This window comes from Anolis sagrei, chromosome 11, assembly GCF_037176765.1.
Source record: "Anolis sagrei isolate rAnoSag1 chromosome 11, rAnoSag1.mat, whole genome shotgun sequence".
Classification (NCBI taxonomy): Eukaryota; Metazoa; Chordata; class Lepidosauria; order Squamata; family Dactyloidae; genus Anolis; species Anolis sagrei.
Genome location: NC_090031.1, coordinates 22,318,393 through 22,345,578, shown reverse-complemented (window position 1 = coordinate 22,345,578; position 27,186 = coordinate 22,318,393). Strand labels below are relative to the sequence as shown.

General features: G+C 45.0%; 1 protein-coding gene across 7 annotated transcripts in view; it reads right to left on the bottom strand.

Moving 5' to 3' along the window:
- RAD51C (RAD51 paralog C) overlaps positions 1–27,186 on the bottom strand; it is a 74,785-nt gene that overhangs the window by 26,964 nt on the left and 20,635 nt on the right. For 4 of the 7 annotated variants that reach the window (XM_060757045.2, XM_060757044.2, XM_067472011.1 and 1 more), the window contains 2 exons: positions 25,779–25,845; positions 5,606–5,666 (listed from right to left, as the gene is read on the bottom strand). In XM_060757045.2, the coding sequence (XP_060613028.2) occupies positions 5,606–5,666; positions 25,779–25,845 (128 nt within the window). Of the gene's footprint in view, positions 1–5,601; positions 5,667–25,778; positions 25,846–27,186 lie in introns of those variants that run through there. The other 3 variants (XR_009630261.2, XM_060757048.2, XM_067472013.1) reach the window with 2 other exon arrangements.

Genomic DNA, 27,186 nt, shown 5'->3' with positions numbered 1-27,186 from the left:
GCGCACAAGTTTGAGTTGTGCAAATGCTCCCCTGGACACCGCCGAGACCTGGGGTTCCAAGCTTAGCGAGGAGTCCAGGATCACACCCAAGCTGCGAACCTGCGTCTTCAGGGGGAGTGTAACCCCATCCAACACAGGCTGTAACCCTATACCCTGTTCGGCCTTACTGCTGCTGAACAGAGTTCCACTGCTGAATCCTGGACTCATCGCTGAGCCTGGAACCCCAGGTCTCAGAGGTGGCCGGGAAAGCTTTTGCACAACTAAAACTTGTGCACCAGTTGCGCCCGTACCTTGGGAAGTCTGATCTGGCCACAGTGGTCTACGCTCTTGTTACATCCCGAATAGACTACTGCAACCCCCTATGAACCAGTTAGGACATTAAGATCGTCCAGGGAGGCCCTGCTCTCGATCCCGCCAGCCTCACAAGCACGGCTGGCGGGGACGAGAGACAGGGCCTTCTCAGTGGTGGCCCCTAGGCTGTGGAACGCCCTTCCCGCAGACATTAGATCGGCTCCCTCCCTGCTGGTGTTCAGGAGAAGAGTGAAGACCTGGCTCTTTGAACAGGCGTTCAATTAAGCAGTGCAATCAATTGACTGAGTTGGAACTGGAATAATGGACGAGGAGATCGGATTATGACTTTACTGATGAGACGTGATGGATTATTTGGATATATTGATGTTATGTTGATTTACTGATGTATTGTTGTATTGTTTTAACTGCTTTAGTGACTGTTTAAATGTTAATGCGAATGCTATGCACTTTGTATATTGACCTGTTGTAAACCGCACTGAGTCGCCTACGGGCTGAGATATACGGTATACAAATAAAGTAAATAAATAAATAAATGCACTCTACGTGGGGTTGCCCTTGAAGACTGTTCAGAAACTTCAACTGGTCCAGCGAGCGGCAGCCAGATTGCTCACCGGAGTGACATACAGGGAGCACACCACCCCCCTGCTGTGTCAGCTCCACTGGCTGCCGGTTCAGTTCCGAGCCCAATTCAAGGTGCTGGTTTTGACCTACAAAACCCTGTACGGTTCCGGTCCAGTGTATCTGTCCAAACGTATCTCCCTCTACGTCCCACCCCGGAATTTGAGATCATCAAGGGGGGTCCTGCTCTCGACCCCACCGCTATCACAAGTGAGGTTGGTGGGGACAAGGAGCAGGGCCTTCTCAGTGGTGGCCCCTCACCTGTGGAACTCACTCCCCGGGGGAAATTAGGGCATCAACATCCCTCCTCTCCTTCAGGAGGAAGGTAAAGACGTGGTTGTGGGACCAGGCCTTTGGGCAATCTGACAACTAGATAAGACAATCAGACGAATAGAACTGACAGGACTGACAATTGTGGAATTGGAATTTGAACTATGAGATATGGTCCCTGTCTCTAACAAACTGGGAAAAAATAACTTGGTCACCCACATCAGATTGATAAAGAAGCCCTGATTAGGTTGTTGTAGGGTTTTTTTTCGGGCTATATGGCCATGGTCTAGAGGCATTCTCTCCTGACGTTTCGCCTGCATCTATGGCAAGCACCCTCAGAGGTAGTGAGGTCTGTTGGAACTAGGCAAAAGGGTTTATATATCTGTGGAATGACCAGGGTGGGACAAAGGACTCTTGTCTGCTGGAGCTGGGTGTGAATGTTTCAAGCCCTGATTTTTTAACATTGCACTGTTAACAAAATCAAGTGTTGGGCAAGCTCACACTACAAATCCCAAATGACAAACTCCACCAGTGTTCAAATTTGGGTGTATTGGGTATTCGTGCCAAATTTGGTCCGGTGAATGAAAACACATCCTGCATATCCGATATTTACATTACAATTCATAACAGTAGCAACATTACCACTACTGTACTTGGAATGTTTTGCTCGCCCATGGGAGTAGGTGGGCTGGAACAACTACTACGACAGCTTCCCAGAGTGTCCTTTTTCTGTTTGGAGCTACACACACACACACATATACACAAACTCCCAAGAGAAATGGGCAAATTGCTCATCCTCAGCCTACTGACAAAACAGCATGACAGTGACAAAATTTATGGCACGCCAGGTGCAGAGATCGGAGCCAAGGCATTGCGATTGCAGTAAACTGCATTTGAAAACAGTAATCTAGAACATTGGGTACCTTGTCGGCCCGTCGACAAAATTTAATTTAATTTGGAAAGCGTTTCCACAGAAACAAAATGGAGAGGGCAGGTGGTATTGGCACTGACTGTCCACTTTCCCTTTGTTCTCTGTGCACTTTTTCCCATTCAGTTGCCTGTCAGTGGGTTGTTGTAGTTTTTTCAGGCTGTATGGCCATGTTCTAGAAGCATTCTCTCCTGACGTTTCGCCTGCATCCGTGGCAAGCATCCTCCGAGGATGCTTGCCACAGATGCAGGCGAAACGTCAGGAGAGAATGCTTCTAGAACACTGGTTCTCAACCTTCCTAATGCTGCGACCGCTTAATACAGTTAATGCTGCGACCCCTTAATACCCCCAACCATAAAATAATTTTGTTGCCACTTCATAACGGTAATTTTTCTACTGTTCTGAATCATAATGTAAATATCTGATAGGCAGGATGTATTTTCATTCACTGGACCAAATTTAGCACAAATACCCGATACACCCAAATTTGAATACTGGTGGGGTTGGAGGGGATTGATTTTGTCATTTGGGAGTTGTAGTTGTTGGGATTTGTAGTTCACCTACAATCAGAAAGCATCCTGAACTCCACCAATGATGGAAATGAACAACTGTGACCAATTCTGGGCACCACAAATGAAGAGAGATATTGAGATATTGGAAATGTGTCCAGAGGAGGGCGACTATGAGACTGACTGTGAGAGCTACTCAGCAGTGGAACTCTCTGCCCTGGAGTGTGGTGGAGGCACCTTCTTTGGAAGCTGCCCTGGAGACTAGGATGCAATGGAGCAATGGCTTCAAACCAAAGGAAAGGAGATTCCATCTGAACAATAAGAAGAACTTCCTGACTGTGAAAACCGTTCAGCAGTGGAACTCTCTGCCCCGGAGTGTGGTGGAGGCACCTTCTTTGGAAGCTGCCCTGGAGACTAGGATGCAATGGAGCAATGGCTTCAAACCAAAGGAAAGGAGATTCCATCTGAACAATAGGAAGAACTTCCTGACTGTGAGAGCTGTTCAGCAGTGGAACTCTCTGCCCCGGAGTGTGGTGGAGGCACCTTCTTTGGAAGCTGCCCTGGAGACTAGGATGCAATGGAGCAATGGCTTCAAACCAAAGGAAAGGAGATTCCATCTGAACAATAAGAAGAACTTCCTGACTGTGAAAACCGTTCAGCAGTGGAACTCTCTGCCCCGGAGTGCGGTGGAGGCTCCTTCTTTGGAAGCTTTTAAACAGAGGCTGGATGGCAGATCCCAGTAAGGTGGCCTTCTGCAGCTGACAGGTGGTAATTTTGTCAGCGCCGATTGTGTTTAAGTGCAGGCCAAGGTCTTTAGGCACTGCACTACAATTTGGTGATGGATCTGGGCATTGTATGTTTTTACCCTGTTTCCCCTTCCTTTCCGCTCCCTCACCCATATTGTGCTTCAGTAGTTATATTTATATTTTTAATGTACCAAACATACCAAGTTTGTATGAAAATGTGACTCTATTTCCTGTGCTGGTCAATGACCGAAATAAATGATTTGATTTGATTTGATAGGCACTGCACCCAGTGTGCCGATTACCACTGGGACCAATTTTACTGGCTTGGGCCAGAGTGTTTGCAGTTCGATCTTTAAATCCTCATAATGTGTCAGCTTTTCCAGTTGTTTCTCTTCAATCCTGCTGTCGCCTGGGATTGCAACATCGACAATCCATACTTTGTTTTTTTATAATAAATAATAATAATAATAATAATAATTATTATTATTATTATTTGAAACACAAGATGAGTCCACAGCAGACACTCTACTGGCTGTTGTATTGGATCACACGTCGTACACTTCCCAAGTTATTATAATATTATTATTATAATATAATAAGTTATTATTATATTATATTATTATAATATAAGTTATTATATTATTATTATTATTATTATTATTATTATTATTTGCTACACGTGCTCACCCTCTCTATTTGGATCCCTACCACAGCCTTGTCTTTTTCTTTCTCGTGTCAGGGCAGCCAGTCAATTATATTACATTTCTAACAGACCAAAGCAAACAAACAAACAGAGAAAATACAAAATGTGTGAGTTTGGTAGTTGGTTAAATGTCCTTTGACCAGTATCTGGCCACTTAGAGTGCTTCTGGTGTTGCCGCAAGAAGGTCCTCCATGGTGCATGTGGCAGGGCTCAGGGTGCATTGCAGCAGGTGGTCAGTGGTTTGCTCTTCTCCGCACTCGCATGTCGAGGATTCCACTTTGTGGCCCCATTTCTGAAGGTTGGCTCTGCATCTTGTGGTGCCAGAGCGCAGTCTGTTCAGCGCCTTCCAAGTCGCCCAGTCCTCTGTGTGCCCAGGAGGGAGTCTCTCATTTGGTATCAGCCTTTGGCTGAGGTTCTGGGTTTGAGCCTGCCACTTTTGGACTCTCGCTTGCTGAGGTGTTCCAGCGAGTGTCTCTATAGATCTTAGAAAACTATGTCTGGATTTAAGTCGTTGACGTGCTGGCTGATACCCAAACAGGGGGTGAGCTGGAGATGTCTCTGCCTTGGTCCTTTCACTATTGGCTGCTACTTCCCGGCAGATGTCAGGTGGTGCAATACCGGCTAAGCAGTGTAATTTCTCCAGTGGTGTAGGGCGCAGACACCCCATGATAATGCGGCATGTCTCATTAAGAGCCACATCTACTGTTTTAGCGTGGTGAGATGTGTTCCACACTGGGCATGCATACTCAGCAGCAGAGTAGCATAGCGCAAGGGCAGATGTCTTCACTGTATCTGGTTGTGATCCCCAGGTTGTGCCAGTCAGCTTTCGTATGATATTGTTTCTAGCACCCACTTTTTGCTTGATGTTCAGGCAATGCTTCTTGTAGGGAAGAGCACGGTCCAGATTGACTCCCAAGTACTTGGATGCGCTGCAATGCTCCAGTGGGATTCCTTCCCAGGTGATCCTCAGAGCTCAGGATGCTTCTCTGTTCTTGAGATGAAAGGCACATGTCTGTGTTTTAGATGGGTTGGGGATCAGCTGGTTTCCCCTGTAATAGGCAGTAAGAGCACCTAGAGCTTCGGAGAGCTTCTGTTCTACCATCTCAAAGCTCCCTGCTTGGGCAGTAATGGCACGATCATCAGCATAGATGAAACTCTCTGTCTCTTCTGGCAGTGGCTGGTCATTTGTGTAGATGTTGAACATGGACGGCCCCTGAGGCAGGCCGTTCTTGTTTCCGCCGTTGTGAGGAAGATCAAGCTAAGATAGATGTGGCTTTGAACCTAATTAGATTATAATGCTACACTATGCATTATATAAGTTATTATTATATATTATTATTATTATTATTATTATTATTATTATTATTATTATTATTTGCTACACGTGCTCACCCTCTCTATTTGGATCCCTACCACAGCCTTGTCGTTGGCATCACATATATTTATGGCCTCAGCCACAGGATTAAGACAAATCCCAAACAATATAGTCATTTGCTTGTTACATTTATTTATTTCTCACCTCTGTTTGTTATCCCAGTGCAGGATTAAACGGATGGTAGCTGCATGACCCCAGCTTTCTCCTAGTGACACAAATTCACACAAAGGAAATGACGTAAGTATTAACATGTACATTTTCACGCTTAAAATACTACAAATATTGTGTGTCCAGACAGAACAGAGCTCTTTCTGGAAACATACAAAATTGACAAGTATTGGAGATGAGTCGTAAACCTCTTTTGGAAGCAGACAAGAACAAAACCCCTTTAAAACAGGAAATTTCCAAGCTCAAAAATAACTCCGAGCAAAAGGATGCCGGCAGAACCCTCATGAGGATGTCTCCCTCAGGTATCTCACTGAAATCATCCCCTTTAATAGAATGTATTCTACTTAAACCAGGCTTTAAAAATAGCCCCTAAACAGGCTACAGCTTGTTGGCTTCCCGGCGAGGCATTTAGCTGGCTGCTCTGGAAACAAAGCTCTGAATAGATCTGATCCAGCATTGCTCTCACTTTCTTAAAGGAATTGCCTATGGGTTTGAAGCCTAAGTTCACTCTCATTTATCTATTTATTTATTTATTCTTTTCTTAGCAAAATCACATTTTACAAAACGGTTTGTTGTCGTGCCTTGAAGCATCTCCAATTCATGGTGGACCTATCGAGGGCTACGTATTGTCAAAGGCTTTCATGGCCGGAATGACTGGGTTGCTGTGAGTTTTCTGGGCTGTATGGTTATGTACCAGAAGCCATACATATACTTTATGGCCATATACCAGGCCTGTATGGCTTCTGGTACATGGCCATACAGCCCAGAAAACTCACAAGAATACGCTCATGGGCATGATTTCTGGTCAAAAGACATTTGGCAGAACGCCAAGTTTTTAACTTTGTAGTTTTTTTTATACATTACTAGCTGTACCCATCAACGCACTGCTGTGGCAAACCTTCCCTCCCTCTTTCTCTCCTCCTTTTTTCTCTCCTTCCTTTCTTCTCTCTTGCCTTTCCCCCCCTCTTTCTCTCTTCCTTCCTTTCTCTCCTTCCTTCCCTCTTTCTCTCCTTTCTTTCTCTCCTTCCTTCCTGTCCTCCTTTCTTTCTCTCCTTTCTTCCCTCCCTCTTTCTTTCCTTTCTTTCTCTCCTTTCTTTCTCTCCTTCCTTCCCTCCCTCTTTCTCTCCTTCCTTCCCTCTTTTTCTCCTGTTTCTCTCCTTCCTTCCCTCCCTCTTTCTCTCCTTCCTTCCCTCTTTTTCTCCTGTTTCTCTCCTTCCTTCCCTCTTTCCTTCCTCCTTTCTTTCTCTCCTTCCTTCCCTCCCTCTTTCGCTCCTCCTTTCTTTCTCTCCTTCCTTCCTTCTCTCTTTCCATCCTTCCCGCTCCCTTTCTCTTCATCTTTCTTTATCTCCTTCCTTCCTTCCTTCTCTCTTTCCTTCTTTCTTTCCCTCCTTCTCCTTTCTTTCTCTCCTTCCTTCCCTCCCCTTTCTCTCCCCCTTTCTTTCTCTCCTTCCTTCCCTCTCTCCTTTATTTCTCTCCTTCCTTTCCTTCCTTCCCCCTCTTTCTCTCCTCCTTCCATTCTCTTTCCTTCTTTCTTTCTCTCCTTCTCCTTTCTTTCTCTCCTTCCTTCCCTCCCCTTTCTCTCCCCCTTTCTTTCTCTCCTTCCTTCCCTCCCCTTTCTCTCCCCCTTTATTTCTCTCCTTCCTTCCCTCTCTCCTTTATTTCTCTCCTTCCTTTCCTTCCTTCCCCCTTTCTCTCCTCCTTCCATTCTCTTTCCTTCCTTCTTTCCCTCCCTTTCTCTCCTCTTTTCTTTTTCTCTTTCCTTCCCTCTTCCCTTTCTTCCCTTTTTTTCTTTCCTCCTTCCTTCTCTTCCTCTTCCCTTCCTTCCCTCCTTTTCTTTTCCTTTCTCTTTCTCCCCTTCCTTCCTTCTCCACCTATTCATGGAAGTCCTGTATGCCATGTTTGGTTCAATTCCATCATTGGTGGAGTTCAGAATGCTCTTTGATTGTAAGTGAACACAGTATTTTCTCTTGGTCATCTGGGTTACGTATAAAAAGTTAGGTCCAATTCTATTGTTGGTGGGGTTCAGAATGCTCTTTGATTGTAGGTGAACTAGAAATCCCAGCAACTACAACTCCCAAATGTCAAGGTCTATTTCTCTTGAACTCCATCTGTGCTCATATTTGGGCATATGGAATATTCGTGCCAAGTTTGGTCCAGATCCATCATTGTTTGAGTCCACAGTGCTCTCTGGATGTGGGTGAACTACAATTCCCAAACTCAAGGCCAATGTCCACCAAACTCTTCTAGTATTTTCTGTTGGTCATGGGGTTTCTCAAGATTGGTTCAATTCCATCATTGGTGGAGTTCAGAATGCTGTTTGATTGTAAGTATACTATAAATCCCAGCAACTACAACTCCCAAATGACAAAATCATTTTTTAAGTGAAGGACCTCCATTGGGTTGTTAGGTGTCTTGTGTCCAAATTTGGTGTCAATTCCTCCAGTGGTTTTTGAGTTCTGTTAATCCCACAAACTAACATTACATTTTTATTTATATAGATCGATAACTGTATTCTCAATTTGCTTCTGACATGATAAATAACTTCTGTGGGGTGTTAGTTTTTAATGATGTTTGGTCTAACTGTTGTAAGGCGCCTTGTTTATAAGTAAACACATCAGCAACCACAGGACTGGAAGGCCTCTCCTCCCTTGAAAGCATCAGAGGTAGCGGGGATTTGAGGGAAACGTAATCTCATGATTTTAGCTCATGCCTGACGGTGTCATTTGACTTCTAGACAGATTTATTGAGCTCATCTCTCAGCCCCGTTCTAGCCGTTCCCCTTTCCGTCAGAAGATGGACTGGGTTTTCAAAGCAGCCGTTTAAAGGAAGTGCGGCGAGCTGCTCCCACTTGCCGCCAGACAGCTCCAGCATCACAAAAACGGGCGCATCTGTCAAACTGCCGGCAGGCGCCCCACCGCTCCACTCCCTCCGCCTCTTCCTCGGCAAAGGCAGTGCAAGGGAAAGACTCTCCCTGCAAAGCAAGGAAATATTTAGTACCCCAGGGCCTTTGCCTGCTCTCGTCACATCAATTTCAGATTCATAGACTCATAGAGTTGGGCCATCCATCCATCCCAGTCCTTCCCATCCTTCCAAGAAGCAGGAAAATTGCATTCAAAGCATCCCCAACAGATGCCTCTACCACACTCTGGGGCAGAGAGTTCCACTGCTAAACAGCTCTCACAGTTAGGAAGTTCTTCCTCATATTCAGATGGAATTTCCTTTCTTGTAGTTTGAAGCCATTGCTCCACTGTATCCTAGTCTCCAGTGTAGCAGAAAACAACTTAGAATCATAGTATCAAAGAGTTGGAAGAGACCTCATGGGCCATCCAGTCCAACCCCATTCTGCCAAGAAGCAGGAATATTGCATTCAAAGCACCCCTGACAGATGGCCATCCAGCCCCTGTTTAAAAGCTTCCAAAGAAGGAGCCTCCACCACACTCCGGGGCAAAGAGTTCCACTGCTGAACAGCTCTCACAGTCAGGAAGTTCTTCCTCATGTTCAGATGGAATCTCCTCTCTTGTAGTTTGAAGCCATTGTTCCATTGCGTCCTAGTCTCCAAGGAAGCAGAAAACAAGCTTGCTCCCTCCTCCCTGTGGCTTCCTCTCACATATTTATACATGGCTATCATATCTCCTCTCAGCCTTCTCTTCTTCAGGCTAAACATGCCCAGCTCCTTAAGCCGCTCCTCATATGGCTTCTTCTCCAGATCCTTGATCATTTTAGTCACCCTCCTCTGGACACATTCCAGCTTGTCAATATCTCCCTTCAGTTGTTGTGCCCAGAATTGGATAGCATGACTTCCCCGGATCTAGACACCGAAATACAACACTGCCTGAGCTCTGCGAGTGCAGCATTCTCCCAAATGAAGCAGAGAGTGTCCAGCTTGTCAACATCTCCTTTCAATTGTGGTGCCCAGAATTGGACTCGGTGTGATTCCAGGTGTGGTCTAACCAAGGCAGAATGGAGCATGGGTAGCATGACGTCCCTGGATCTAGACACTAGGTTTCCTAAACATGCCCAGCTCTTTAAGCCGCTCCTCATATGGCTTCTTCTCCAGATCCTTGATCATTTGAGTTGCCCTCCTCTGGACACATTCCAGCTTGTCAACATCTCTCTTGAATTGTGGTGCCCAGAATTGGATAGCATGACTTCCCCGAATCTAGACACTGAAATACAACACTATCTGAGCTCTGCAAGTGCAGCATTTTTCCAAATGAAGCAGAGAGTGTCCAGCTTGTCAACATCTCCTTTCAATTGTGATGCCCAGAATTGGACTCAGTGTGATTCCAGGTGTTGTCTAACCAAGGCAGAATGGAGCATGGGTAGCATGACGTCCCTGGATCTAGACACTAGCTTCCCTAAACATGCCCAGCTCTTTAAGCCACTCCCCATAGGGCTTGTTCTCCAGACCCTTGATCATTTGAGTCGCCCTCCTCTGGACACATTCCAGCTTGTCAACATCTCTCTTCAATTGTGGTGCCCAGAATTGGACACAATATTCCAGGTGTGGTCTCACCAAGGCGGAATAGAGCATGGGGAGCAGGACTTTCCTGGATCTAGCCCCCTAATGCCGTGACTCCTTAATACATTTCCTCATGTTGTGGTGACCCCCAACCATAAAAGTATTTTCGTTGCTACTTCACAACTGTAATTTTGCTATTATTATGAATTGTCATGTAAATATCTGACATGCCGGATGTGTTTTCATTCATTGGACCAAATTTGGCAGAAATACCCAACATGCCCAAATGTGAATGCTAGTGGGGTTGGTGGGAGAGTTGATTTTTGTCACTTAGGAGTTGTATTTGCTGGGATTTATAGTTCACCTACAATCAAAGAGCATTCTGAACTCCACCAACCAAACTTGGCACACAGAACTCCCAGGACCAACAGAAAATACTAGAAGGGTTTGGTGAGCATTGTTGTTGAGTTTGGGAGTTGTAGTACACCTACATCCAGAGAGCACTGTGGACTCAAAGAATGATGAATCTGGACCAAACTTGGCAGGAATACTCCGTATGCTGAAATGTGAACACTGGTGGAGTTTGAGGAAAATAGCCCTTGATATTTGGGAGTTGTACTTGCTGGGATTCATAGTTCACCTACAATCAAAGAGCATTCTGAACTCCACCAACAATGGAATTGAACCAAACTTGGCACACAGAACTCCCAGGACCAACAGAAAATCCTGGAAGATGTTGGTGGGCATTAACCTTGAGTTTGGGAGTTGTAGTTCATCTATACTCAGAGAGCACTGTGGACTCAAACAATGATGGATCTAGACCAAATTTGGCAGGAATACCCAATATGCTGAAATGTGAACACTGGTGGAGTTTGGGGAAAATAGACCTTGACATTTGGAAGTTGTAGTTGCTGTGATTTCTAGTTCATCTACAATCAGAGAGCATTCTGAACCCCAGGAATGATAGAATTGTGCCAAACTTTCCACACAGAACACTCATGAGCAACAGAAAATAGTGTGTTTTCTGATAGTTTTTGGTGACCCCTCTGACACCCCAGGGGTCCCGATCCCCAGGTTGAGAAACACTGATCTACACACTAGACTCTTATTGATGCAGGCCAAAATCCCATTGGCTTTTTTTGCCGCAGCATCACATTGTTGGCTCATGTTTAACTTGTTGTCCACGAGGACCCCAAGATCTTTTTCACACGTCCTGCTCTCAAGCCACGCATCCCCCATTCTGTCTCTTTGCATTTCATTTTTTCTGCCTAAGTGGAGTATTGAGCATTTTGGAAGTCAAGATTGAGCATTTAGAAGTCAAGATTAACACAAACGAAAAGCCATTTCCATTTCAAACCCCATTTCCTTGCATGTGGGGCGGAGGAAAAGCGTGTTGTACTCCCTGGCGAAAAGCACTGCTTCTAAATTAAACTGGTCGGAGATTAATATTTGACCTCATTGCTAAGTATACCAAGGAAAAGCTATCTCTGGGATCAGCCGGCTTGGAAGACAGGCTCCTCGGCAAAGCCGTTAGTTTAATTGTTGCCGTCTCCAGTAGCCCCCCCCCCCCCCTAATTAAAAGGGCTTTGGAACAAACCCTAACAAGAAAAGCTAAGTACGTTTTTTAGAGAAGTGGGACAATCTGAGGAAGACACTCGGAGGGACCAAGCGATAAAGAAGCAACTAGGGAGAGATCAGGGACCTGGATGAAAACACCTTGCTCCAGTGTTAATAGGCCTCAGTCTGAGAAGGCTCCAGTGTTAGTAGGCCTCACTCTGAGAGAGTATTTGCTAAATCTAATGAGCTATGCAGACAAAATTTGGGGAGAAACTGAGCAGCCTTTAAGAAGCAAAATAACACAACTCCTTCAGTCTGTACCTAAAATATCAGAATTATTAAGAACCACGATACAATGGGGCAGGCATGGGGAACCTTCGGCCCTCCAGGTGTGGTGGACTTCAACTCCCACAATTCCTTGAGGCCAAGGTAAGCCTTTGGGGCGAATGCCGAGCCTCAAGGAATTGTGGGAGTTGAAGTCCACCACACCTGGAGGGCCGAAGGTTCCTGACCCCTGGGGGATGAATGATATTATTGTCGGAAATATTAAAAAATAGGTATTTCTAATTACAAAAAAGTGAGTCAAGCACTGAAAGGGTTAATTTGATGCAATGACTTAGCAAAAGCTGCAGTCCAATATAAGTAGGTGTGCCTGTAGTTTAGTACGCCTCAGTGTTAGTTGCTCTCAATAAGAAGATGCCTCAGTCTGTTCGAAGGCCTCAGTGTTAGTTGACCTCAATATGAAAGGCTTCAGTCTGAGAGGCCTCAGTCTGAGAAGGCTCCAATGTTAGTAGGCCTCAGTCTGAGAGAGGCCTCAGTATGAGAAGGCTCCAATGTTAGTAGGCCTCAGTCTGAGAGAGGCCTCAGTATGAGAAGGCTCCAATGTTAGTAGGCCTCAGTCTGAGGGAGGCCTCAGTATGAGAAGGCTCCAATGTTAGTAGGCCTCAGTCTGAGAAGGCTCCAGAGTTAGTAGGCCTCAGTCTGAGAGAGGCCTCAGTATGAGAAGGCTCCAATGTTAGTAGGCCTCAGTCTGAGAGAGGCCTCAGTATGAGAAGGCTCCAATGTTAGTAGGCCTCAGTCTGAGAGAGGCCTCAGTATGAGAAGGCTCCAATGTTAGTAGGCCTCAGTCTGAGGGAGGCCTCAGTATGAGAAGGCTCCAATGTTAGTAGGCCTCAGTCTGAGAAGGCTCCAGAGTTAGTAGGCCTCAGTCTGAGGGAGACCTCAGTATAATAAGGCTCCAGTGTTTATAGGCCTGTCTGAGAAGGCTCCAGTGTTAATATATATACTAGCCGTCCCCTGCCATGCGTTGCTGTGGCCCAGTCTGTGTATACATGCTTTGTGTGTGCGTGTATATATATATTTGTGTATATATGTGTGTGATTTTGCTCATGCGTTGTAACATAATTTTTGTGGCTTTTTGGCTTTTTAAGTCTCTTCTGTTGTGTTTTTCAGTGTTTTTATGAGTGATGGTCACTTGTTGGCCTGAGAGGTGTGTTGTGTTCAAATCTGGTGTCAATTTGTCCAGTGGTTTTTGAGTTATGTTAATCCCACAAACAAATGTTACATTTTTATTTATATAGATATATATACAAATAATTCGGGTGAATAACTCGGGACTATGTCTGTTCTTGTTTTATTGTATTTTAAAGTTAATTGTATTGTTTTAATCTACTGCTGTAAACCGCTCCGAGCCAAATTGGGAGTAGCGGTATACAAGTCAAAGAAATAAAAATAAATAAATAAATAAATAAATAAATATACTATATTATATTGAGTCGCCAACAGGCTGAGAAAGCCGGTGTACAAATACCGTAAATAAATAAATAAATAAATAGGCCTCGCTCTGAGAAAGGCCTCAGTATGAGGAGGCTCCAGTGTTAGTAGGCCTTAGTCTGAGAGAGACCTCGGTGTGAGAGGCCTCAGTATGAGAAGGCTCTAGTGTTAGTAGGCCTCAGTCCGAGAGGCCTCAGTATACGAAGGCTTCAGTGTTAGTAGGCCTCAGTATGAGTAGGCCTCAGTATGAGGATGGTTTGGTGTGAGAAGCTTTGGTTGACAGAAGCCCCAGATTGAAGACCTCTTGTGTGTAGCTCCAGTGTGAAGGCTGCTGTGTGTAAAAGGCTACTGTGTGAAGCTCCTGTGTAAGTTTAGTATGAGAAGACACTCTGTGAGAGCGAAGTTTTTTATCTGCATGAGAAAGAAGCCCAGCGTGGAAGCAAAAAAAGAAGTATAAATAACTTTATTTGTGTTATTAATAGTACAACTATATTATTTCGCTACAAAGAAAAGCCTCCTAAGGAAGAGATAACATTGGTCTGTGTGTGTTTTGTTCTTTTAATCACTTTGGGCTTACTTACTTACTTACTTAGGCGATCCCTCGTTGGACGAGTAAGATGGTCTTCCATCATGGGTTTCCTTGTGGGTCCGCATGTGGCTGTGGAGCCCTATTCTTGCTCTGCATCTTCTTCCGCAGTGAGGGCATTGGTTTCCAGGTGGAAGGCGGTCCTGGTCGGGGTTGGCTTGACGCGCCTTCCTCCTGGCACGTTTCTCTCTTTCACCCTCCACTCGTGCCTCCTCGAATTCTGCAGCACTGCTGGTCACAGCTGACCTCCAGCTGGAGCGCTCAAGGGCCAGGGCCTCCCAGTTCTCAGTGTCTATGCCAGAGTTTTTAAGGTTGGCTTTGAGGCCATCTTTAAATCTCTTTTCCTGTCCACCAACATTCCGTTTTCCATTCTTGAGTTCGGAGTAGAGCAACTGCTTTGGGAGACGGTGGTCAGGCATCCGGACAACGTGGCCTGTCCAGCGGAGTTGATGTTGGAGGACCATCGCTTCAGTGCTGGTGGTCTTTGCTTCTTCCAGCATGCTGACGTTTGTCTGCTTGTCTTCCCAGGAGATTTGCAGGATTTTCCGGAGGCAGCACTGATGGAATCGTTCCAGGAGTTGCATGTGACGTCTGTAGACAGTCCACGTCTCACAGGCATATAGCAGGGTTGGGAGGACAATAGCTTTATAGACAAGCACCTTGGTATCCCTACGGATGTCCCGGTCCTCAAACACTCTCTGCTTCATTCGGGAAAATGCTGCACTTGCAGAGCTCAGGCGGTGTTGTATTTCGGCGTCGACTTTGGGCTACTGGTGGTGGGTCATGCTGCTGCTAACAAGTTACTCTGCTGTACATTTATGTCCAGGAGGGTCTTTTGTTAATAAGCCCACTTGCCCAACAGTTATTGTCCCTTCACAAACAGAGAAGGGAGGATTCAGAAGAATTAAGAGCACATCCCTAAGACATATTAAGGCAAGATAGGGAGTCTCTACATTCTATCATAGTCTCTATCTCACACTCAAGAGTCTTTGAATCTTTTGTATCGTGTAGTGGAAGAGATCAAATCTCTCCTTGCCGTTCCTTCTCAACATTTCCTCCTACCCTCTGATTTTGTCCTCTGACTAGAGCTGTGTGCTTTCAGTAGGTGTTGCTTGCAACAGTGCACAATAAAGTGGGTACCACCTTCTCAGGGTTTCCTCTGACGGTGAAATTGATCCATTTGGTTGCTAGGAGCCGACGGGTTGTTGCATACCTCTGTTGCCTCTTGTGAGGAGGAGGAGGGCATCTGTGCTGCAGCGTGGGCAAGTGCGGAGTGTGTGGAGGTAGCGGAGGAGGAGTGAAAACCCCTTGCATGGTGGCCAATGCAAAAGACATATACTGGAAAATGAAGTGGATGCTAGGGAAAGGTGTGAAAACAAGTAACACTATTGCAGATTTTGTACAAATACATGCAGGAAAGAAATGTGATATTCCACATCGTTTTAAAAGTGTAGGAAAGCCACTAATTGCCATCTTTTAAAAATATATACATAGATCTTTTACAGAACTATTTGTTAAACCATAAGGATGGAGACATCCTGAATCAGACAAAACCGGGAAAAAGAACTGAGGACAGTGACAGTGATGGTGTATGTATACATCTGTCTTTATATTTCTACAAGCACCAGAATTGAAGAGAGATATTGACAAGCTGGAATATGTCCAGAGGAAGACAGCTAAAATGATCAAGGGTCTGGACAACAAGCCCTATGAGGAGCGGCTTAAGGAGCTGGGCATGTTTAGCCTGAAGAAGAGAAGGCTGAGCGGAGACATGATAGCCATGTATAAATATGTGAGAGGAGGGAGCAAGCTTGTTTTCTGCTTCCTTGGAGACTAGAATGTGGAACAATGGCTTCAAACTACAAGAAAGGAGATTCCATCTGAACATGAGGAAGAACTTCCTGACTGTGAGAACCATTCAGCAGTGGAACTCTCTGACCTGGAATGTGGTTATGGCTCCTTCTTTGGAAGCCTTAAAACAAAGCCCGGATTGCCACCTGTCAGGGGTGCTTTGAATGCAATGTTCCTCTTTCTTGGCAGGGGGTTGGACTGGATGGCCCATGAGGTCTCTTCCAACTCTATGATTCTATATTTTCATGGTGGCTGCATGCTTCTTTGCCGCAGCTCGATAGCAATGAGAGTGAAATAATTTGCCTTTTTCACTTATTGGGAATGGAGAGAAAGTTGGGGAGCGCTCCTTTACTTGAAGGGGAAATGCTGGAGGAAATGTGGGGCGTTGGATAAGACAGAATGTCGGATAAGCGAAGGTAAGATAAGTTTTTGGTCGTGTCAGGAGCAACCGCTCCTGTTGTGAGAGAATTGGCCGTCTGCAAGGACGTTGTCCAGGGGACGCCTGGATGATTTTTGATGTTTTATCATCCTTGTGGGAGGCTTCTCTCATGTCCCCGCATGAGGAGCTGGATCTAATAGAGGGAGCTCATCCGCCTCTCCCCGGATTCGAACCTGCGACCTGTCGGTCTTCAGTCCTGCCGGCACAGTGCTTTAACCCACTGCGCCACCGGGGGCTCCGGTAAAATAAGTGAGATTAATACACAAGATTAGTACACAGCAAACAAGGTCACTATGCTGGCTGTTGTATTGGATCACTCATTGAACACTTTCCAAGTGTCTAGGACTGTGTGATGTATCAGTGAATAATGGGTGCAAATCCCAGTAGGGTGGCCTTTTGCAGCTGACAGAGGGTAATTTGTGTTTAAGTGCAGGCCAAGGTCTTTAGGCACTGCACCCAGTGTGCCGATCACCACTGGTACCACTTCTACAGGCTTGTGTCAGAGTCTTTTACTGGCTTGTGCCAGATTATTATTATTATTATTATTATTATTATTATTATTATTATTATTGTTTGAAACACAACAAGATGAGTCCACAGCAGGCACTCTACTGACTGTTGAATTCGATCACACGTCAGACACTTCCCAAGTGTCTAGGACTGTGTGATGTATCGGCGAATAATACATGCAGGTCCCAGTAAGGCGGCCTTCTGCTACTGTCAGATTGTAATTTTGTTAGCGCCGATTGTGTTTGAGTGCAGGCCAAGGTCTTTAGGCACTGCACACAGTGTGCCGATCACCACTGGGACCACCTTGACTGGCTTGTGCCAGAGTCTTTGCAGTTTATCTTTAAATTGTCATATCGTGTCAGCATTTCCAGTTGTTTCTCTGCAATCCTGCTGTCACCTGGGATTCAACGATCCACATTTTGTTTTTTAACACAATTGTGAGGTCAGGAGTATTATGTTCCAAAACTCTGTCTGTCTGTATCCGGAAGTCCCAGAGGAGTTTGGTGTGTTCATTCTCTATAACTCTTTCCAGCTTGTGATGCCACCAGTTCTTTGTCGCAGGCAGATGGTATTTGTGGCACAAGTTCCAATGAATCATCTGAGCAACGGTGTTGTGCCTCTGCTTGTAGTCTGTCTTTTTATCATTATTATTTTACTGACACAAAAGCACAGTATGTCACAGCAAACGAGATCTAGATGCTGGATTTCGTATCACAAAATCACAAGTCGAACACTTCCCAAGCGTCTAGGACTGTGTGATGCATTTTCGAATGATACGCGCAGATCCAAGTCAGGTGGCCTTTTGCAGTTGACAGATCATGATTTTGTTGATGTTTATTGTTTCCAAATGCCGGCTGAGATCTTTTGGCACGGCACCCAGTGTGCCGATGACCACTGGGACCACCTGGACTGGTTTATGCCAGAGCGTTTGCAGTTCGATTTTGAGGTCTTGATAGCGGCTGAGTTTTTCCTGTTGTTTTTCCTCAATATGACTGTCACCCGATATGGCGACATCAATAATCCAGACTTTTTTCTTTTCCACAATCATGGCGTATTGTGTTCCAAAACTTTGTCAGTCTGGATTCGAAAGTCCCGCAGTATTTTTGCGTGTTCATTTTCCAAGACCTTTGCAGGTTTATGATCCCACCAATTCTTTATTGTTGGTAGGTAGTACTTGTGACATAAGTTCCAGTGAATCATCTGGGCCACAGAGTTGTGCCTTTGTTTGTAGTCCATCTGTGTGATTTTCTTGCAACCTCTGAGGAGATGATCCATGGTTTCATCAGCTTCCTTGCACAGTCTGCATTTTGGTTCATCCGCTGATTTTTCAATCCTGGCCTTAATTGCATTGGTTCTGATGGCTTGCTCCTGGGCTGCAAGAACCAGGCCTTCTTCTGTCTCCTTCTTCAGGGTTCCATTCGTGAGCCATCACCAGGTCTTCTCCTTGTCAACTTTTCCTTCAATTTTGTCAAGGAACTGCACATGTAAGGCTTTATTGTGCCAGCTGTCAGCTCTGGTTTGTAGTGCAGTTTTCATGTACTGGTTCTTTGTCTGCTGTGTTTTGAGAAGTTTCCGATTATTGACTTCAAATTAAAGCAGGTTCTTGGCTTTCCTTTACATATTCTGCCAGGGCGTATTTTCTCCTCCTCCTCCTCCTCCTCCTCCTCCTCCTCCTCCTCCTCCTCCTCCTCCTCTGTTGGGGTTCAGCCTGTGTGTGAACTTGAACCTGATTTTCTGATTGTATTTCCTGATGAATGTGAATTCTGAGGCCAATTTAGATGATGATGGGTTGAGTAGTGAAAATCCTACAGCCTTGGAAAGCGAAAGTCAAGATTCCCATGAGAACATACATTCCGAGCCAAGCGGAGACGGTTCACTCCCTTTTCCTCCCAGTTTTAGCTCTCCAGAGAATCAGGCACCTGGCCTGCCTAATGAGGATAGGCGGGGGCAGATTTGGCAGAGTCGGGGAGAAGTCCAATGTTTACGCAGGTCAGCCAGATTGAAGGAAATCCAAACAAAATCTTCAGGGGTGTCTCGCAATAGATTTCTTGGCCTTAAATAGGACTGTTCTGAATACAGCTTCAGACCAGGCATCGTTCCAGTTTCATGTGCAAGCGTTTGCAGGTCTCCTGATTCAAGTGGTCTTGTTCCTCGGAGGTTTTCTAGATGTCCTAAGTACGGTTAGTGATTTGCTAACAGGTTCCAGGCTTCAGCAGTTTTGCTGTGGGTGGGTTTCATGATCTTGTTTATGGACATTTCTTGTTGCTGATTTTTACTGTGGCTTTTTACTTTTGCATTTTTCCCCTCTATTTTGTATTCATCTTTTATCAATAAAAAAGGATTGTTTCCTGAAGCCAAGTGTGGTGGATTGTTGTCTGAGGGTCCAGTTTCCTGCTCTGGGTTGCAACATCCTCCTCCTCCACTTCTTCTGCTTCTCCAGGAGCACCAGGAGCAGAATTCAAAACGATCTTGACAGATTAGAGAGATGGGCCAAAACTAACAAAATGAAGTCCAACAGTGACAAATGCAAGATACTCCACTTTAGCAGAAAAAATGAAATGCAAAGATACAGAATGGGGGACGCCTGGCTCGAGAGCAAGACGTGTGAAAAAGATCTTGGAGTCCTCGTGGACAACACGTTAAACATGAGCCAACAATGTGATGTGGCGGCAAAAAAAGCCTATGGGATTTTGGCCTGCATCAATAGGAGCCTAGTGTCTAGATCTAGGGAAGTCATGCTACCCCTCTATTCTGCTTTGGTTAGACCACATCTGGAATATTGTGTCCAATTCTGGGCACCACAATTCAAGAGAGATATTGACAAGCTGGAATGTGTCCAGAGGAGGGCGACTAAAATGATCAAGGGTCTGGAGAACAAGCCCTATGAGGAGCGGCTTAGGGAACTGGGCATGTTTAGCCTGAAGAAGAGAAGGCTGAGAGGAGATATGATAGCCATGTATAAATATGTGAGAGGAAGCCACAGGGAGGAGGGAGCAAGCTTGTTTTCTGCTTCCCTGGAGACTAGGACGCAGAACAATGGCTTCAAACTACAAGAGAGGAGATTCCATCTGAACATGAGGAAGAACTTCCTGACTGTGAGAGCCGTTCAGCAGTGGAACTCTCTGCCCCGGAGTGTGGTGGAGGCTCCTTCTTTGGAGGCTTTTAAACTGAGGCTGGATGGCCATCTGTTGGGGGTGCTTTGAATGCAATATTCCTGCTTCTTGGCAGGGGGTTGGACTGGATGGCCCTTGAGGTCTCTTCCAACTCTATGATGATGGTGATTCTTTTTCTCCTCCTCCTCCTCTTCTTCTTATTTTCAGGCAATAGGGTCAGTCCTCTATATCCACAGATTTTGCATCTATGGGGCCAATCATCCACAGCTTGTTATAAAAGATGCAGACGACAAACCTTGACTTTGCCAACACAACCATTGTCTTGTGGGGTTCCTCAGGGTTCAATATTGTCTCCCATGTTGTTTAACATCTACATGAAGCCACTGGGGGAGATAATCCAGAGTTTCGGGGTACGATGACGTCCAACTCTGTCACTCCTTTCCACCTGCTACTAAGCAAGCTGTTCAGGTCCTGAACCGGTGCTTGGCTGCTGTGACGGTCTGGATGAGGGCGAACAAATAGAAATTGAATCCAGACAAGACAGAGGTACTCCTGGTCAGTCGTAAGGCCGAACAGGGCATAGGGTTACAGCCTGTGTTGGACGGGGTTACACTCCCCCTGAAGACGCAGGTTCGCAGCTTGGGTGTGATCTTGGACTCATCGCTGAGCCTGGAACCCCAGGTTTCAGCGGTGACCAGGGGAGCATTCGCACAGTTAAAACTTGTGCGCCAGCTGTGCCCGTACCTTGGGAAGTCTGGCTTGGCCACGGTAGTCCACACTCTGGTTACATCCCATATAGACTACTGCAACTGCTCTCTACGTGGGGTTGCCTTTGAAGACTGCTCGGAAGCTTCAAATGGTCCAGCGTTCAGCAGCCAGGTTGCTAACAGGAGCGGCACTCAGGGAGCATACTACTCCTCTGTTGCGCCAGCTCCACTGGCTGCCAGTTTGCCACCGAGCACAATTTAAAGTGGTGGCGTTAGCCTATAAAGCCCTAAATGGTTTTGGCCCTACTTACCTCTCCGAACGCATCTCCTCCTATGAACCAACTAGGACACTAAGATCATCTGGGGAGGCCCTGCTCTCTGTCCCGCCTGCATCACAGGCGCACTTGGCGGGGACGAGAGACAGGGCCTTCTCAGTGGTGGCCCCTCGGCTGTGTCATGCCCTGCCTGCAGATATCAGATCGGCCCCCTCCCTGCTGGCGTTTTGGAGGAAAGTGAAGACCTGGCTGTTCGAACAAGCATTTGATTAAACAGTGTAATTGAACATAGGAATATGGAATAATGGATGATGAGACTGGATTCTGATTTTACTATTGAGGTGCTAATGATTGTTATACTGATGTTGAATGATTTATGTTACAATTGTTTTTAATTGTCCTATACTTGTCTCGTGATGTTTTGTATTGATGTTGTTCACCACTTTGAGTCACCTGAGGGTTGAGAAAAGCGGTATATAAATAAAGTAGGTAAAGGTAAAGGTTTTCCCCTGACATTAAGTCCAGTCATGTCTGACTCTGGGGTGTGGTGCTCATCTCCATTTCTAAGCCGAAGAGCCAGCGTTGTCCGTAGACACTTCTAAGGTCATGTGGCCGGCATGACTGCATGGAGCGCTGTTACCTTCCCGCTGGAGTGGTATCTATTGATCTACTCACATTTGCATGTTTTCGAACTGCTGGTTGGCAACAGCTAGGGCTGACAGCGGAAGCTCACGCCACTCCCCGGAATCGAACCTGCGACCTTTCGATCAACAAGCTCAGCAGCTCAGTGCTTTAACCCACTGCGCCACCGGGGCTGCCATATAAATAAAGTAAGTATGGTAAGTAAATAAATAAATATAAGCCACAGCATTTTTCGACGCCACTATATGTACTGGGACTTGAATATGTACAGATTTTGGCGCCCTAGACAGTTACCCACCTCTGCCCTAAAAGGACAGAGAAAAAACGAGAGAAGGCCTGCATCTATCAGCTGAAAGACTCCTTCCTTTTCTCCGGCTGAACATGAAGGGAAGAGAGGATGGGGAGGAAAGGGACCAGATGGTCTCCCTCAGGGAACCGGGGCCGGCCAGCGGACTGCCAGTTGCCCACCTTTAGATCTATTAGCTCTAATTTGCTTTGTAGTCTGATTGTCTGCCAAAAATCATGTACACAACGGAGGGGAAGGCGGCGCCGGAGACAAAAGGTCAGCGTTTGAAAGCAAGGTCCTTATCAGCATGCACGCTTCAAATCCAGCATCCTCCAAGGACATGCTTTTGGTTTTGTTCTATTTATCTTACATCTCTGCCAAGCGGTTGAACTGCTGCAACGCAGATATTAAGGAGGCTGTCACTTTTTCCTCGTGGCTCCCCCGGCCCCGAGAATCGAGGGAATTGTTATGTGATTCACCGATACCAAAGGACTGCTTGCTTCTAATTACAAAAAAATCGCCTGCTCTTCAGCTGTCAGGATGGAGCTGCTTCCAAGTCGGAGCCGTTACCCATTTGGAAAATGACTGATGATGGTTTCTAACCAGAGTGGAAGGATCCCTTTGAAGATCGGCAAGAGAAACCTGGCAGCTGATGTGGATGGTTGCGTCAACTGGAAACACATGCCGCAGTCAATATAACCTATCTTTCCTGGCAGTAGCCATGCCATCTATATAAATAGAAATGTAATGTTCGTTTGTGGGATTAACAGAACTCAAAAACCACTGGACAAATTGCCACCAAACTTGGCCACAAGACACCTACTAACCCAAGGAGTGACCATCACTCAAAAGAAAATGATTTTGTCATTTGGGGGTTGTTTTGTTGTTCATTCGTTCATTGCTGGGATTTATAGTTCACCTACAATCAAAGAGCATTCTGAACTCCATCAACAATGGAATTGAACCAAACGTGACACACAGGACTGCCATGAACAACAGAAAACACTAGAAGGGTTTGGTGAGCATTGATGTTGAGTTTGGGAGTTGTAGTACACCTATATCCAGAGAGCACTGTGGACTCAAACAATGATAGATCCGCATCAAATTTGGAATGAATACTCACTATGCCCAAATATGAACACAGATGGAGTTTGGGGAAATATACCTTGACATTTAGGACATTTGTAGTTACTGGGATTTATAGTTCACCTACAATCAAAGAGTATTCTGAACTCCACCAATGATGGAATTGAACCAAACATGGCACATAGAACTCCCATGAACAACAGAAAATACCAGAAGGGTTTGGTGAGCTCTGATGTTAAGTTTGGGAGTTGTAGTACACCTACATCCAGAGAGCACTGTGGACTCAAACAATGATAGATTAACATAACTCAAAAACATACACAAATATACACATACATATATGCATATATACACACACAAACACAGATCCGCATCAAATTTGGAACGAATACTCAATATGCCCAAATATGAACACAGATGGAGTTTGGGGAAAATATACCTTGACATTTAGGACATTTGTAGTTACTGGGATTTATAGTTCACCTACAATCAAATAGTATCTTGAACTCCACCAATGATGGAATTGAACCAAACGCGGCACATAGAACTCCCATGACCAACAGAAAATACCAGAAGGGTTTGGTGAGCTTTGATGTTAAGTTTGGGAGTTGTAGTACACCTACATCCAGAGAGCACTGTGGACTCAAACAATGATAGATCCGCATCAAATTTGGAACGAATACTCAATATGCCCAAATATGAACACAGATGGAGTTTGGGGAAAATAGACCTTGATATTTGGGAGTTGTAGTTACTGGGATTTATAGTTCACCTACAATCAAAGAGCATTCTGAACTCGACCAATGATGCAATTGAACCTAACATGGCACACAGGACACCCATGACCAACAGAAAACACTAGGGGGTTTGGTGGGCATTGGCCTTGAGTTTGGGAGTTGTAGTTCACCTACATCCAGAGAGCACTGTGGACTCAAACAATGATAGATCCGCATCAAATTTGGAACGAATACTCAATATGCCCAAATATGAACACAGATGGAGTTTGGGGAAAATATACCTTGACATTTGGGACTTTTGTAGTTGCTGGGATTTATAGTTCACCTACAATCAAAGAGTATCTTGAACTCCACCAATGATGGAATTGAACCAAACATGGCACATAGAACTCCCATGAACAACAGAAAATACCAGAAGGGTTTGGTGAGTTTTGATGTTAAGTTTGGGAGTTGTAGTACACCTACATCCAGAGAGCACTGTGGACTCAAACAATGATAGATCCACATCAAATTTGGAACGAATACTCAATATGCCCAAATATGAACACAGATGGAGTTTGGGGGAAATATACCTTGACATTTAGGACATTTGTAGTTACTGGGATTTATAGTTCACCTACAATCAAAGAGTATCTTGAACTCCACCAATGATGGAATTGAACCAAACATGGCACATAGAACTCCCATGAACAACAGAAAATACCAGAAGGGTTTGGTGAGCTTTGATGTTAAGTTTGGGAGTTGTAGTACACCTACATCCAGAGAGCACTGTGGACTCAAACAATGATAGATCCACATCAAATTTGGAACGAATACTCAATATGCCCAAATATGAACACAGATGGAGTTTGGGGAAAATATACCTTGACATTTGTAGTTACTGGGATTTATAGTTCACCTACAATCAAAGAGTATTCTGAACTCCACCAATGATGGAATTGAACCTAACATGGCACACAGGACTGCCATGAACAACAGAAAACACTAGGAGGGTTTGGTGGGCATTGACCTTGAGTTTGGGAGTTGTAGTACACCTACATCCAGAGAGCACTGTGGACTCAAACAATGATAGATCCGCATCAAATTTGGAACGAATACTCAATATGCCCAAATATGAACACAGATGGAGTTTGGGGAAAATATACCTTGACATTTGTAGTTACTGGGATTTATAGTTCACCTACAATCAAAGAGCATTCTGAACTCCACCAATGATGGAATTGAACCAAACGTGACACACAGGACTCCCATGACCAACAGAAAACACTAGGAGGGTTTGGTGGGCATTGGCCTTGAGTTTGGGAGTTGTAGTTCACCTACATCCAGAGTGCACTGTGGACTCAAACAATGATAGAAAATAAAAAATTTACAACAGCAAAACAACAGAGAGTAAACAATCAGGCGCATCAAATCACTCTCAACAAATGATTCCCCCAAGCACTTCCAAGCCATTAAATGCTAATCAAGGTGGTCAGTTGAAACTTTCACACCTAGCTCCAGCAGACAAAGGTCCTTGGTCCCACCTTAGTCATTCCACAGATATATAAACCCATTTTCCTACTTCCAACAGACCTCACTACCTCTGAGGATGCTTGCCATAGATGCAGGCGAAACGTCAGGAGAAAATGCCTCCAGAACACGGCCATATAGCCCGAAACAACCCAGTGATTCCGGCCATGAAAGCCTTCTGTGTCTAGAGTTCCATTCCGCATTGAAGGGCAGGTCGTCCTTGGGAATGCCAGAGAGCTCTGATAATTTATTTGCTGAACTTCTCAGTCTCGCAATGAAATTTCCAAGTAAAATTATTATTGCTGGGTTGTTGTAGGTTTTTCGGGCTATATGACCATGTTCTAGAAGCATTCTCTCCTGACGTTTCGCCTGCATCTATAGCAGGCATCCTCAGAGGTTGTGAGGTCCAATGGCCAGGTCCTGCCCTTTTTTCTAGCTGTTTGAGGGTCAGATTTTAAAACATTACGAAAAATTAGACAGGTCAAAGATAAGGATAAACATCTAAAGAAAATGCTTACAGGCGTTTTAATCTCCCCCGAAGGCTGATTTCTGCGAGCCCCCTTTTTAATGCAAAGGAAGGGAAAGTTCTTTACATAACAACAGTCTGTACGCTTACCTAAGGCAGGCACCAATGAGGAATGGCTTTGTCCAAATCTCGTTGTCATTTGATTGGTCAGCACTACCTGGAAGAAGTGAGAGGAAAGAAATCGACATGGAATACTAGCCGTCCCTTGTCCTGCATTGCTGTGGCTCAGTCTGTGTATATGTGCTTTGTTTGTGTGTGTATATATATATATATATATATTTGTGTATATGTGTATTTGCGTGTGTGTGTGTGTGTGTATATATATATATATGGTTATGGGCATGCATTGTAATATATATTTTTTATTTTTTTGGCTTTTGAAGTCCCTTCTGCTGTGTTTTTCAGTGTTTTTATGAGTGATGGTCACTCGTTGGCTGGATAGGTGTTGTTGGGGTTCAGCCTGTGTATGAACCTGAACCTGATTCTCTGATTGTATTTCCTGATGCCAATGAAGATGTTGATTCTGAGGAAAATGTAGAAGATGACGGTTTATGTAGTGAAACTCCTGCAACCTTGAAAAGTGAAAGTCCAAATTCCCATGATAATATTTCAGAGCCAAGTGGTGAACTTTCACTCCTTTTTCCTCCCAGTCTTAGCTCTCCAGAGAATCTGACACCTGGTCTCTCTAATGAGGAAAGGAGAGGGCAGATTTGGCAGAGCAGGGGAGAATCTCAAAGTTTACGAAGGTCAGCTAGACTGAGAGAAATGCAAACAAAGCCAGCAGGCGTGTCACGTAATAGATTTCCCGGCCTTAAGAACCTCGCGCCTGGATGCATCTTCAGACCAGGCATCGTTCCAGATTCAAGCATCATCCTTGGCAGGTCTCCTGATTCCAGTGGCCTTATTCCTAAGAGGCTTCCTAGTTGCTTCAAGTACGGTTAGTGGATTGCTAACAGGTTCCAGGATTTAGCAGTGTTACTGCGGGTTTTTGATCTTGTTCATGGACATTTCTTGTTGCTGATTTTTACTGTGGCTTTTTACCTTGCATATTTCCTCTATTTTTGTACTCATCTTTCTTCAATAAAAAAAGGATTGTTTTTCCTGAAGTCAAGTGTGGTGGATTGTTGTCTGAGGGTCCAGTTTCCTGCTCTGGGTTGCAACAGGTGTCTTGTGTCCAAATCTGGTGTCAATTCATCCAGTGGTTTTTGAGTTATGTTAATCCCTCAAACAACCATTACATTTTAATGTATATAGTCTAGCCATCCTCTGCCACACGTTGCTGTGGCCCAGTCTGTGTATATGTGTTTGTGTGCGTATATATGCATATATGTGTGTGTGTATATTTGTGTATGTTTTTGAGTTATGTTAATCCCACAAATGAACATTACATTTTTATTTATATAGACTAGCTGTACCCGCCATGTGTTGCTGTGGCCAACCTTCCCTCCCTGTTTCTCTCCTTCTTTCTTTCCCTCCTTCCTTCCTTCCCTCCCTCTTT